The 13,234-nt window shown below is 61.8% G+C and overlaps 1 protein-coding gene across 3 annotated transcripts; it reads left to right on the plus strand.

Annotated features, from left to right (window-relative positions):
• Nucleotides 1–1,216: 1,216 nt before the first annotated feature.
• Nucleotides 1,217–12,744, plus strand: FURIN (furin, paired basic amino acid cleaving enzyme). Of its 3 annotated transcripts, XM_036277827.1 has the most exons (16): nucleotides 1,217–1,277; nucleotides 4,491–4,830; nucleotides 5,201–5,299; nucleotides 5,409–5,504; nucleotides 5,839–5,967; nucleotides 6,072–6,148; nucleotides 6,458–6,546; nucleotides 7,071–7,243; nucleotides 7,662–7,874; nucleotides 9,005–9,105; nucleotides 9,222–9,325; nucleotides 9,416–9,533; nucleotides 9,647–9,826; nucleotides 10,194–10,318; nucleotides 10,422–10,532; nucleotides 10,647–12,744. In XM_036277827.1, exons 2-16 carry the CDS (start codon nucleotides 4,654–4,656, stop codon nucleotides 11,237–11,239), a joined length of 2,385 nt encoding a protein of 794 aa, XP_036133720.1. In that variant the 5' UTR covers nucleotides 1,217–1,277; nucleotides 4,491–4,653; the 3' UTR covers nucleotides 11,240–12,744. The 3 variants fall into 3 exon arrangements, with proteins under 3 accessions (XP_036133720.1, XP_036133717.1, XP_036133718.1); XM_036277824.1 differs by lacking the exon at nucleotides 1,217–1,277 and having other exon boundaries at nucleotides 4,495–4,830; nucleotides 5,821–5,967; XM_036277825.1 differs by lacking the exon at nucleotides 1,217–1,277 and having other exon boundaries at nucleotides 4,495–4,830; nucleotides 5,827–5,967.
• The last annotated feature ends 490 nt before the right edge of the window (nucleotides 12,745–13,234 follow it).

Raw genomic sequence — 13,234 nt, forward strand, 5'->3', positions numbered from 1 at the left:
TGCTGCCAGGTTATCTCTCCGTGCACAGGAAGGGGTGGGAAGAGACTGCTCTGCGACCTTGGAATAACCTAGCCTGGGGAGCCGTTGGCCACACTTCCCCTCTTTTCTTGCACAGCTCAAGCAGGGGCAGCCTGGCCAAGTGGCGCAGACGTTTTCTAGGGCAGGGACCCAGGGAGTGAGCGGAGTTGGCGGGGATGTTGCAAGTACTGGGATCCAGGCTCTGCTAAAGCCACACACAGTTCTCCCAGGCTCTGCGGCCTGGCAGCTCGGGAACGTGGACACATCATTTAAACTGTGCATACCTCAGTTTCCTCATCTGTGCAATGGGGTCAATGCCATCCTGAAAGGGTCATGTGGACTAAATCATGTACATAAGAAGGCGATCGTGTAAAGGGCCTGGCCAGGTGCCCAGCAGTGGGCTTCTTGTTCTGCGTATCCGCCTGGCGACACAGAGAACAGGTCCAAATGCCATCCTGGCTCTTCTTGCAGAAGGTCCTGAGGTGGGGAGGTCCGGTCCCAGGTGGGTGCCCAGGGCCGGGCCCGGGGCACTGACGGGTCAGGCTCGGATTCACAGCTCCAGAGAGGGAAGCGGGGCGAGGGGTCAACTACCCCAGGCCCCAGCCGAGGCCGGGCGCCGAGCGACAGGTCCTCAAGCCCTTCCCGGCCCGGGACGCGGGCTCCGAGTTCGGGTCTGCGCGCCTCCGGCCGGGGGAGCGCGCGGCGCGAGGAGCCGGCCCGGGCACGCGTGGTGCGGCCTGGGCACGCGCGGGCGCCCGCGGGGGCTCCGGAATCCCCGACCCGCTCCCTACCCGCCGTGGCCGGGAGCCGCGGGCGGTGGGCGCCCCGGAAGGCGGCGGCGCGGCGCCCCGGCCCGAGCGCGGGCCACGGCGGCATGGGCGGCGCGGGCGGCGGGACGGAGACGGCGGCGGCCGGGAGCGCGGAGGTGGCGCCGCGCGGGGGAGGGGCCGGCGGCGGAGGAGGAGGAGCCGGGGCCGCCGCAGCCGCTGACAGCGGCCGGAGTAAACAAGCCGCGCCGCCGCGGCCCGGCCGCTGCCCCCGCCCGCGCCGGAGCCCGAGCCCAGGCCGAGCCCTGCCCTGCTCGCCGGCCGGGCCGAGGCCGCGCCGCCGCGCCGCCCGCCTCCGCGCGGTGACGCCGCTGCCGGGCGCGGGGAGCGCGCGGAGCCCAGGCCCCGCCGCCGGGCTCTCCGCTCGGCCGAGGGGCGCCCGAGCCGCCGCGGCGCTCGCCTGGAAAAGTTTCCCCGCCCGGGCTCCCCAAGGTAAGCGGCGAGGGCGCGGGGCCTGGGGAGCGGGCGCCGGGCCCCGGGGAGCCGCCGGGCCGGGCCTCGGCCGGAGGAGCCCACCTGAGCGCGCGCCGCCGCGGCCCCGGCCCTGTCCGCGCCGGGACTTTTCCGCCGGGGCCGGGCGAGCCCTCTGACCTCAGGAAGCGCCGCGGGGCCCCGCCGAGGGCGGGATGGGGAGGGAATTCCAGAGGCGCCGGGCGCTCCCGCCCCGGTCCCCGGGGGCCGCCGCCGCTCGCCCCTCCGCGCCCGGGAGGGAGGAGCTGCCGTCGGGGGGCGGGGGGTGTTCCCGGCCGGGCCTCTGCCCCGCCCGCGCACCTGGGCGGCCGGAGACCCAGGTGCGGGACCCGCGGCGGCAGGAGGTCGGCTCAGGTAGGCTGTGGGACGGCCTCTCCCGAGGCCAGGCCGAGGCCCCGGCTGCCCCGGGGTGGCCGGACCGAGGGGCGGCCGGTCTGACAGCAGCCGGTCAGCTCGGACCTGCTCTCCCTCCACCTCGACTTCTTGCCCCCCATCGCCGACCCTCCTTCCCGGGGAGGGGGCGTGGGGACCCCCGGACTTGGACAGTGCGAGGGCGTCGGTGCTGTGGCCTAGCGGGCGCTGGGCAGCTGCTGCCCAGGTGCGGACCCGGAACAGGACAGTGGTCCGGCCTGAGCCTGCTCCACACCGTGGCCCCAGGGTCACCATGGAGCTTCCACGTAGGATTTGCTTTTTCTTTTTTTTTCTTTTCTGAATGATTCTGTGGCTTAAAAAAAAAAAAAGTTTGGAAACCACGGGGGTAGCAGTTTTTACCGTCAAGGAAACTGAGGCTCAGAAAGGAAGTGACTTATCTAGGAGCGCACAGCCAATGCGAGTGGACCGGGACTGGGAGTCACAATTTCAGGGGCGCCTCTATAAAGTGCCTGTAACAGGACCTGGCTCGGTGGGAGAGGCCGGAAGGAGAGACGGGATCCAGTTTCCCCAGGCAGCCCTGTCCGGGCCCGACCCCCAGTGCCTGGGAAACAGCAGCCGGACCTGGGGGTAGGTTCAGTGCGGGTGCCTTGGAGTGGCTGGCTGTTTCCGGAGGTTCCCGGGGCTGGGAACGAGAGAGAACACAACCAGGAAGAGCACCCACAACTCTCTGGCCGCCGCCGGGAGCTGGGTCCCATGTGAGGGCATTACGGGAGGCTAGGAATAGGGCAAGAACTGGGACTCAGGGTGAGTCAGAGTCTCGGGCGGGGGTGGGGAGAAGCCCATTCATTCATTGTTCTCAGGGCCTGCTCTTTTGGGAAATGGGGGTCCTCCCTCCCTCCAGGATGCTGAGGCAGGGCTGCCTCGGGGGGGCTTCGGGGCTCTGAAAGCCATATCCACCCGGCCGTGGCTGGGAACATTGGGCACAAGCATCCCCTTGCTCGGGATTGTTCGTCTAGGTCTGAAGCCTGTTTTCTTTCCGGGTGCTGCAAGGTAATTAAATAGTTGGTTAATCACCGTTAGTGCCAAGCAGCTGCCACTCCATCCACAGTTGGCTGGAACCTGGGCCGGGCCAAGATGAACCCGGTCTTCGTTTGGGAGTTCCAGGAGGGCTACAGCACTGGTCAGGGGGTGAGTTTGCGTGACATCTGGGCGCAAGAGGCAGCTACACAGCAGGAAGGGGAGAAGAGGCCTCTTTCTTATCTGTCTGTCCCCAGAGCCCCAATATCCTCTGTTAAATGAGCGGCTTGGGGTCCCTTCACCCCCTAAGGCCAGAGGTCTGTCTACCCAGCCATTGCTTAGACCAGTTTTCTGGAACATGGCTACTCAAGGCATCCTGGGGCTGTGGCTTCCAACCCTGTGGACTTTGCCTCTCCGGGGTGAGGAGCTGCATTGTGGATGCCTCCTGCCATCAGCTGTCAGGTTATTTTGGTGTAAACTGAAAATACTCCAGGGGCAGTGTGTTGTGTCCCCCCAGCCTGCATGGTAGGGCTGCGGCAGGAACAGAAGTGTAGCTGGGAAGGCTGGTTGTGGCTGAGGGCAGCCCTGGAGAAGTGAAGGGTTCCCAGTGGTGAGCCCGCCTGCCTAGCTCCCAGGGCCTCGGCGAGCTAGGAGCTTCATTTTGCCGCCTGGCAGAGTGGCCTCCGTTGGGCTGGGCCATGGGAGTGGTGGGGGCATCCTGGGCCTTGTGGGCAGGCCCTGGCACTGAGACAGGGTACCTTCTGCAGCCCCACGGGGACTTCACCCAGCTTCTCTCCAACCTGGGGGCTTGGCTTCTGGCTAATTAGGGGCTCTCTGTGGGGACAGTTATGTGGCCCCGGGCAGAGAGGTCCCGATGACTGTTTGCTGAAGGAGGAACAACAACACGAGGTCTATTGATTCAGCCTCACCTTGGTGCTCCTGGCTCAGCAGCCAGTGTTTGCCCTGGCTGCCCCTCTCTGATTACGCAAGGCTGGTGGGTGTGGAACGAGCAGGGGGTGCTCCCGGGGGCCTCCAGGTCCAGGCAAGACGGGGCTGGGGCGCCCAGGCGTCCCCAGGAAACAATAAAGAAAGCCTGGGCCTCTGACTTTGATGGTAGCCGAAGGTCTGGGCCATAGCGGAAGGAGAAGGGATCGTGCTCCCTGGGCTTAGGCGGGAAAAGCCCCCATCCCACCTAGGGCTGCCCACTTTTTCTTCCAGAGGCCGTGCATCTTTGCACATAACTCTGGGGCTGAGGCTGCTTTGCTGAACCAGGAAATCCTAGTGAACTGGGTAGATGTCACCCATTAAGACACTTTAAAAAGCCCACATTTTATTTCTTTATAAAATATACCTATATAATTTGGAAGGCATACCATGCCACAAAGAAGAAAACGCTCGTGAGTCTCACCATCTTGAGAGAACCATTGTTAATATTTTAGTGTGTGTCTGTCAAGATTTTGTTTTGTGGTTCTATATAAATATACATGTATAAATAGTTCCTAAAAAACAAAATGGAATCAGTGTGCATACTGCTTTGTAACCCATCTATTTAGCTTTGATTCTGGCGAGCATTTATCCCATTGCCCTTGTTTCGAGTGACTCAGGCCTTGATATTCTTCATCCCACTTCCTTCTTCTCGTGTGGAGAGAGGCTGGGGAGCCGGGTGTGTGGACCCTGGGGGGCTGCGAGTTCACCCCCTTCCCCCACAGCCCCTCTTCAGCCCTGTCTCGGGGTATGCCTGTGTGGGACTGACTCTCTCCCCTTTTCCTCCCTTGTCCCCCTCAGAGCCGGCAGTCTGCATCCTCCCGCCACAGCCCCGCCCGCCTCGGCCCCATGCCCCCGCCAGTCAGCCCGGGGCCACAGGCAGTGTGTTGGCACGCGGGAGCCGAGGCCCTGTGACTAGGCCAAGGAGACGAGGGCTCCGCAGTCCCAGTCACCTGTCCCCCCCATGGAGCTGAGGCCCTGGTTGCTATGGGTGGTAGCAGCAGCAGGACCCTTGGTCCTGCTGGTGGCTGATGCCCATGGCCAGGAGGTCTTCACCAACACCTGGGCAGTGCACATCCCTGGAGGCCCGGCTGTGGCTGACCGCCTGGCACGCAAGCATGGCTTCCTCAACCAGGGCCAGGTAGGTGCTCTTCCCGCCTGCTGGCCTGGGCCTGAGGCATTTTGGGAGGCGGGCGGGTGAGGGCAGGAGCTCTGGCATTGAGGATAGGGGCTAGGTGCTTGTCTTCTCGGGCACACTCTGGGCGGTCAGGGGTGTGAGCGGTGGCTCGCCCTGCCTTAGGCTCTGGCATAGTTGCCCAGAGGACCAGTGTACCCCAGCGAGGGGCAGTCCCCCGCAGTCTCCTGCACCTTGTCGCTGCATCCTGGGAGCAGATGCCCCACCACCCCCTGCCATTGTGTGCCTCCCTGCAGCCTGGTGTCCCTTCCCATCCCCCGCCTCCCTGGGGACTGGCAGATGGAAAGCCCAGCTCAGTCTTCCTGCTCTGTTGCAGATCTTCGGGGACTATTACCACTTCTGGCATCGAGCTGTGACAAAGCGGTCCCTATCGCCTCACCGCCTGCGGCACAGCCGGCTGCAGAGAGAACCTCAAGTGAGTGTAGCCTGGCCTCTCCTGCTCTGCCCTTCCCTTCCTGCTCTGAGGAGCGCCTCTCTCTCCCTCCCCCTCCTCCACCCACACCATCTCCCTCACCCCCTCACAGGTACAGTGGCTGGAACAGCAAGTAGCAAAGCGACGGACCAAACGGGACCTGTACCAGGAGCCCACGGACCCCAAATTTCCTCAGCAGTGGTACCTGGTACGTTGCCTCCATGGGCCCTGGGTCCCTCTCTTCAGGTGCAGCCACCCGTCCACTGAGGGGTCCCGTTGGTGGGGAGGCTGACTTTGAGGCCTCTTCTCATTCTGTCTGTCTGCCGAGCCGTCTCTCCCTAGCCCATCCTGCTAAGCCTCGGGGGGTGGGGTGGGGGGGGTGCGTTCCCAGAGTTCTTCACACTTCATGGTGCCCAGACAACCGGCTATGACATTATAGGGGCAGTGGCAGATGGAGAAGGAGGTTTGGGGGTGGTACCCTAACTTCACACAGTCAACCACTCACCTGAGTTCTGGGATCATGGGCATGGGTGTCTCCACAGTCCGGTGTCACCCAGAGGGACCTGAACGTGAAGGAGGCCTGGGCCCAGGGCTACACGGGGCGTGGCATCGTGGTCTCCATCCTGGATGACGGCATCGAGAAGAACCACCCGGACTTGGCAGGCAACTATGTGAGCCAGAGGGGTGGGGCAGCGACCCTTGGGGAGGGCGTCCAGGGCAGTTCTCTTCTGCCACGCGATTAGGCTGCTCCTGACCACGGCCATGTCTTTCCCAGGACCCTGGGGCCAGTTTCGATGTCAACGACCAGGACCCTGACCCACAGCCTCGGTACACACAGATGAATGACAACAGGTCAGAACCGCAGTCCCCAGCCTCTGCCTCTGCCCAGTCCCTCCACTGAAGAAGTAGGGCTGAGCCTGAGAGCGCACATGTGCCGCCTGACGGGCTGACGTCTCTCCTGCAGTCCCGGTCCCCCTGGGGCTCTGAAGAAGGGTTTGGTCGGAATGGAGGTGGTCACAGGCCAAGTGGAGTGTGTGGGAGGAGCTGTGTTCCCACATGGGACAGAGGTCATGGGTGGAGGGGCTTGGTGGCCCTTCTGCTCCCCAGGCTGTATCTGCCGGGATCTGTCCAGCACTGATGCTGTGCTTTTGGCCCTGGCAGACACGGTACTCGGTGTGCGGGCGAGGTGGCTGCGGTGGCCAACAACGGCGTCTGTGGCGTGGGTGTAGCCTACAATGCCCGAATTGGAGGTGGGTGTAGGCCTTAACCATCCACCGTCTCTGGGAGGGGCCTTGGGGGGGAGTTTTCCTCTGCCCACTTTTCATGCGGCCCGTGCCTGTCGCTTTCCCACTGTGGATCCTTTTGGCCACGTGGCTATTCCTTAGAAGGTTCTTAGCAACTCAGAGAGCTGAGCCACAGTGCTGGTGGCCCTGTGCTGGGGACGGGTGAGTGTTTCTCAGCGGGAGTCACTTCACATCCTCCTCATCCATTCTGAGTCCTTACATGGCAGGTGTTGACCATGCTCCTTTGGGAACCCAGAAATATGTCGTGATCCAGAATGTGTGGTGGAGGGCAGGGCTGTCTTTTTTTCCCCTCCTTGGGTCTTGTCTTTGAGAGGAAGAGTCAGACCCCGGAATCAGGGCTCCAGGATTCCCAGCTCCAGCCTCTCTCCCCCACTGCCTTCCTCTGGGTGCAGGGCTGGGTATGCCCCAGGAGGTGCCCCTGGCAGCTGGACCCATGCAGCACCCCTCACCCTGCACCCCTCCGTGGCCAGGGGTACGCATGCTGGATGGCGAGGTGACAGATGCGGTAGAGGCACGCTCGCTGGGCCTGAACCCCAACCACATCCACATCTACAGCGCTAGCTGGGGCCCCGAGGATGACGGCAAGACTGTGGATGGGCCGGCCCGCCTCGCCGAGGAGGCCTTCTTCCGGGGAGTCAGCCAGGTGAGGTGGGGGTCCAGGCCCAACCTCTGCAGGCAAGCTGGGCTCTCGGTTTTCCATAACTTTTTCTTCCTTGTGTTTTTCTGTTCCTGTTTGTTTATTCTTGGGTTTAATTTAAATTTTACACAAAGCATGTTTATTGAAATGTTAAGGGACTAGAAGGACAGGAGAAGAGAAAAGCAAGTTAAAATTACGCATAATTCCACCCCCTGGAATCACCACTCTGAGTTTTTTGGTGGTGGTCCAGGTCTGTTTCTTTGCGTAGGGACAGACATGTTTCAGCCAGGAGAACGGGGTAGTAGGGTGGATAGAGGGTCCCTGAGAATGAGGCCCCAGCCTTCCCAGTCTCCAGCCGCATCTCTTCCCACCAAGCCTCTCCCAAGTCCTGTTCTCCAGTGACCCCAGCCTGCTCTGTCCACAGGGCCGCGGGGGGCTGGGCTCCATCTTTGTCTGGGCCTCGGGGAACGGGGGCCGGGAACATGACAGCTGCAACTGCGACGGCTACACCAACAGCATCTACACGCTGTCCATCAGCAGTGCCACGCAGTTCGGCAACGTGCCCTGGTACAGCGAGGCCTGCTCCTCCACACTGGCCACCACCTACAGCAGCGGCAACCAGAACGAGAAGCAGATCGTGAGTCTCACTCCGGTGGGGCTGGGGAAGCGGGCTGCTTGCTGGCTCTGCCCAGCCCCATCTGCTTCCCACCTGCGCGGGGCTGGGCGATAGTGGCTCCAGCGTCATGGCATGGGAGCTGGGGGCTCTCTGAGACTCTTGGGGGCTAGCTAGCTGTCTGGAGCCCTTGAGAAATGTAGACTCTCCCTAAAAACAATCATTGCTCTTGCCCTGGCCAGTGGCTTGGTTGGTTATAGTGTCTTGTGTACCAAAAGTTTTCAGAGTTGATTCCCGGTCAGGGTACATACGGGAGGCAACCAATGTTTCTCTTTCACATCAATGTTTTTCTGTCTCTCCTTTCCTTTCTTTCTAAAAAATCAATAAATAGCCCTGGCCGGTTTGGCTCAGTGGTTAGAGTGTCGGCCTGCGGTCCAGAGAGACCCGGGTTCAGTTCCCGCTAAGGGCATGTACCTCGGTTGCAGTTTGTCCCCGGCCCTGGTTGGTCGTGCGGGTGGCGGCCACTCGATGTGTCCCTTTCACATTGATGTTTCTCTCCCTCTCTCTCTTCCTCTCTCTCCCTATCACTCTATCTGAACAAAAAAATGGAAAAATGTCCTCGGGTGAGGATAAAAAAAAAAAAAAAAACTTGACTAAAAAATCAATAAAAATATGTCCTTGGGTGAGTATTAAAAAATAAATAGCCCTGCCAGTGTGGCTCACTGGATGGAGCGTTGTCCTATGGACTGAGAGGTCCCGGTTCCTATGGACTGAGAGGTCCCTGTTCCATTCCTGGTCAGGGCACAAGCCCGGGTTTCAGGCTCGATCCCCCGTAGGGGGCGTGCAGGAGGTAACAGATGGATGTCTCCCTCTCGCATCAATGTTTCTATTTCTCTTGCCTTTTCTCTCTCTTTAAAAAATCAATAAAAACATTTTTTAAATAAATACTAAAATAAAAACAATTGCTGCTCTTAATGATCTCCAGTCTCGAGTGCAATCTCCTTGTTCCTTGAGAAACCGAGGCCCAGAAGGGACCACGCGTTGGCCTGTCCCTAGCAAGGCAGCACTGGGACCTAGGGAGCCACACCACCCGTGGTGCAGGGAGGGCAGACAGGTGGCCACTGCGGTCTCTCCACTCACCGTTCTCCTGGCAGGTGACCACTGATTTGCGGCAGAAGTGTACCGAGTCTCACACGGGCACCTCCGCCTCTGCCCCCCTGGCAGCCGGCATCATCGCTCTCACCCTGGAGGCCAAGTAAGTGGTGGAGCGGAGGGGAGCCCTGTCCCTACCAGCGCCCTCTGCAGGCAGCCCTTGGTCTCCAGCCTTTGCTCCAAGAGGCTGAGCCCAGCCTCTCCTTCCCTCTTCTGCAGTAAGAACCTCACCTGGCGGGACATGCAGCACCTGGTGGTGCAGACCTCAAAGCCAGCGCACCTCAATGCTAATGACTGGACCACCAATGGTGTGGGCCGGAAAGGTGAGGGCAGGGTGGCCCAGTGGGCTGGATTCGGGGTGGGCGGGGAGCATTCTGTGCCTCCCAGCTAACCCTACCTTCCCTACCCCACAGTGAGCCATTCCTATGGCTACGGGTTGTTGGACGCAGGTGCCATGGTGGCCTTGGCCCAGAACTGGACTACGGTGGCCCCCCAGCGGAAGTGCATCATTGACATCCTCACTGAGCCCAAGTGAGGGTTGGAGCCCTGGCCGGGAGGGGCTGGGTGGGACCAAAGAGTGTCGGGGGGCACCCTCGGGTCCCTGTGGGCTAGGCTGATGGACTGTCACGGTGCTCTCCGAACAGGGACATTGGGAAGCGTCTGGAGGTGCGGAAGGCTGTGACCGCCTGCCTAGGGGAGTCCAGCTACATCACACGGCTGGAGCACGCTCAGGCGCGCCTCACCCTGTCCTATAACCGCCGTGGAGACCTGGCCATCCACCTGGTCAGCCCCATGGGCACGCGCTCCACTCTGCTGGCTGCCAGGTGCTTGCCCTGCGGTCCGCCCTCTCCCCGTGCCCGTGCGCACTCGCTCCCTCTCGCGGCCCTGATGGCACCGAAGACTCTCAGCAGGGCTCTGCTGGCATTTTGGGAGGGCGGCTTTGTCCTGTGGGACTGCCCCACGTGGCAGAAACCCCTGGTTCCACCGGTCAAGCGCCATGGCCGTGTGCCTTCCCTCACACGTTTTCAGAATCTTCTGGTTGAGACTGTCTGGCCTGCTGGGAGTCAGAGCCGACAGGCGTCTCCAGCCCAGCGGCGGGGTTGGTGTTGCCGGGGGAGGATGTGTGGTGGGTTTGGTGCTCCCCACCTGGGGTCCCCCAAGTCCTTAGCTCTGTGCACCCTGCTCCCCCAGACCACACGACTACTCTGCAGATGGGTTTAATGACTGGGCCTTCATGACAACCCATTCCTGGGATGAGGACCCTTCTGGCGAGTGGGTCCTAGAGATTGAAAACACCAGTGAAGCCAACAACTATGGTATGGGGGCACTCGAGGGCCCGGGCCGAGGAGGAGAGTCACTGGGGTCTGGGTGCCGGGTCCCAGTGCCGCTCACTCTGGCCTCCTCCCCCACTTGGAACAGGGACGCTGACCAAGTTCACCCTCGTGCTCTATGGCACGGCCCCTGAGGGGCTGCCCACACCTCCCGAGAGCAGCGGCTGCAAGACCCTCACATCCAGCCAGGCTTGTGTGGGTCAGTAAGGGGCCCCTTGGGGCTTGGGACCTGAGGCTGGGGGACATGGGGCTCACGTGGGCCCGTGGCCGCAGGCGGCGTAGCTGACACCTGCCTTCTCTCTGGTGCCTGCAGTGTGCGAGGAAGGCTTCTCCCTGCACGAGAAGAGCTGTGTCCAGCACTGCCCACCGGGCTTCGCTCCACAAGTCCTCAGTACGCACTACAGCACCGAGAACGACGTGGAGACCATCCGCGCCAGCGTCTGCACCCCCTGCCACACCTCGTGTGCCACATGCCGGGGGCCGGCCCCCACAGACTGCCTCACTTGCCCCAGCCATGCCGTCTTGGACCCTGTGGAACAGATATGCTCCCGGCAAAGCCAGAGCAGCCGAGAGTCACCGAAGCAGCCGCCGCCGCCGCCCCGGCCATCCCCCGAGGTGGAGGTGGAGCCACAGCCCCGGGCAGGGCTGCTGCCCTCACACCTGCCTGAGGTGGTGGCCGGTCTCAGCTGCGCCTTCATCGTCCTGGTCTTCATCACTGTCTTCCTGGTCCTACAGCTGCGCTCAGGCTTCAGCTTCCGGGGGGTGAAGGTGTACACCATGGACCGCGGCCTCATCTCCTACAAGGGGCTGCCCCCTGAGGCCTGGCAGGAGTGCCCGTCAGACTCGGAGGAGGATGAGGGCCGGGGCGAGAGGACCACCTTCATCAGAGACCAGAGCATCCTCTGACGAGTGCCCGCCACGGCCCCTGCAAGCCCTCCCCCTCCTCGGGCACTTTTTAATTCACCAAAGTATTTTTTTATCTTGGGACTGGGTTTGGACCCCAGCTGGAGGCAAGAGGGGCAGAGATGGCTGCCCACCCTACCCTTGGGCCTCCTGGCTGCCTGAGGTGGGGCCCAGGACCAGCTTGGGGGCAGGGGAGGGCCTCACCCCGCCCCCAGCACCCTCCGTGTGAGGGAAGGAGTGAAACCTTTAGGGCAGCTTTCCGAGGCTGTCCAGGCCTCAGCCAGAGTTCCCTGCGGAGCAAAGGGGGGGGCCCTTCTTTCGGGATTCCGGACCCGATTGCAGCTCTTCCCTGTCCCTCTGAAGCAATAATGGTCCCCATCCAGGTAGCAGGGAGGCTGACCAAGGGACATGTGAAGGAGAGGAGGCCACCTCTTCAAGGGCTTGTGTGTCCCCGACACCATCCCCCACCTCTGATGAGCCTCAGGCAGAAGCAGTGATGGAAGGAAGGGACCAAGGCGAGGCAGGTGCTTCCAGGGTGTGTGCACGTGTGTGTCTGTCTGCTCACCACAGCTGGCGGCCCGCTGAGCGAGGCTGGCCCAGCCGAGCCCCACGCTGGCGTCCTGACCACCCTCCCCTCCTGCCAGGGCCCAAGTCCCTGTTTTCTGAGCCCGGGGCTGCCTGGGCTGTTGGCACTCACAGTCCCGGAGCCCCTGGGTGGGTGGTGGGGAGGGACGGTGGCCCAGCCGGCCTCCCCGCCTCCCACCCGTTGCTGCTTTCCCCTGTGGGGATCTCAGGGGCTGTTTGAGGATATATTTTCACTCTGTGATTATTTCACTTTAGATGCTGATTTTTTTTTGTATTTTTAATGGGGATAGCAGCTGGACCACCCATCTTCCCACACCCACTTTACACCCTGCTGTTCTCCCAGCTGCCCTGGCCCTGAGGTGTGGGGGGCTGCAGCATGTCGCTGGAGAGTGAGGTGTAGCTGAGCCCCAAGTTCTGAGGAGGCTGGCCAAGGGGGTCCTTGGAAATGGGGATTGCGGTGGGAGCGGCGGCTGTTGTCCGTGTTTCAGATGGGGCTTGTCGTGCCAAGGGCTCATGGGTCACTGGTTCTCCAAGTGCCAGGGGTGGGGAGGCGGTGGCACTGTGCCCCCTCCAACACTGTGCCCTAGTGGAGAAAGCACTGGCCTGCCCTGACCCCCCAAGTTCCGCTCTTCTGACGTGCCTTTTGCACCCCTCCCATTAGGACAATCAGTCCCCTTCTGTTTGGGAGCCCTCTTCTTTCTGTCCCCTAGCCCCTCCTGGCACCCAGCCACCTGTCCAGGGGTGCCCCCTCTCCGTCCCCTTGTGGCCAGCCCAGCTGGTTTTGTAAGATACTGGGTTGGTACACAGTGACTTTTTTTTTCCTTGTAATTTAAACAGGCCCAGCATTGTTGGTTCTATTTAATGGACACAAGATAATGTTAGAGGTTTTAAAGTGATTAAACGTGCAGACTATGCAAACCAGACCTGGTCTCCAGTGTGGTGGTACTGTTCTTCCCAGGACTCTGGGATGGCATCTGGGGTGAGGGTGGGGACTGGGGAGGATTAGATGCCCAGTGTGATGTCCTGCGTGCCTGGAGCTGGGCCCAAGGAGGGACTTCAAAGACTGTCTGCTGAGGGGTTCCAGGGGCCTCCTTTAGGGAGCAGCGGGTTATAGGAGGAGACAGCAGCTGGAGACAAGTCCCTGGCGTGGGACAAGCTGAGCACTGCCATAGGCCTGGTCTCCAGCAGGGTGGAGAATAACGGTCTGGGTCCCCATTGCTCAGGGTCTCCCTCGGCTGAAGTAAGTGGCCTGGCCACCAGGTGTAGGGCTGAGGCCTGTGGAGGGACCAGGAAGTCCAGGCTGCTCTTGCTGAGAACGAGTCCCAGCTGGGTAAGCTCTCTCTTCCACTCCCCAACCTTGCTCCCCAGGTCTCCCTGGGACAGGAAGCTCCTGCTTGGGGTAGGGGGGTGGGG

The sequence above is a fragment of the Molossus molossus genome, unplaced genomic scaffold (assembly GCF_014108415.1).
Source record: "Molossus molossus isolate mMolMol1 unplaced genomic scaffold, mMolMol1.p scaffold_m16_p_24, whole genome shotgun sequence".
NCBI classification, from domain to species: Eukaryota; Metazoa; Chordata; class Mammalia; order Chiroptera; family Molossidae; genus Molossus; species Molossus molossus.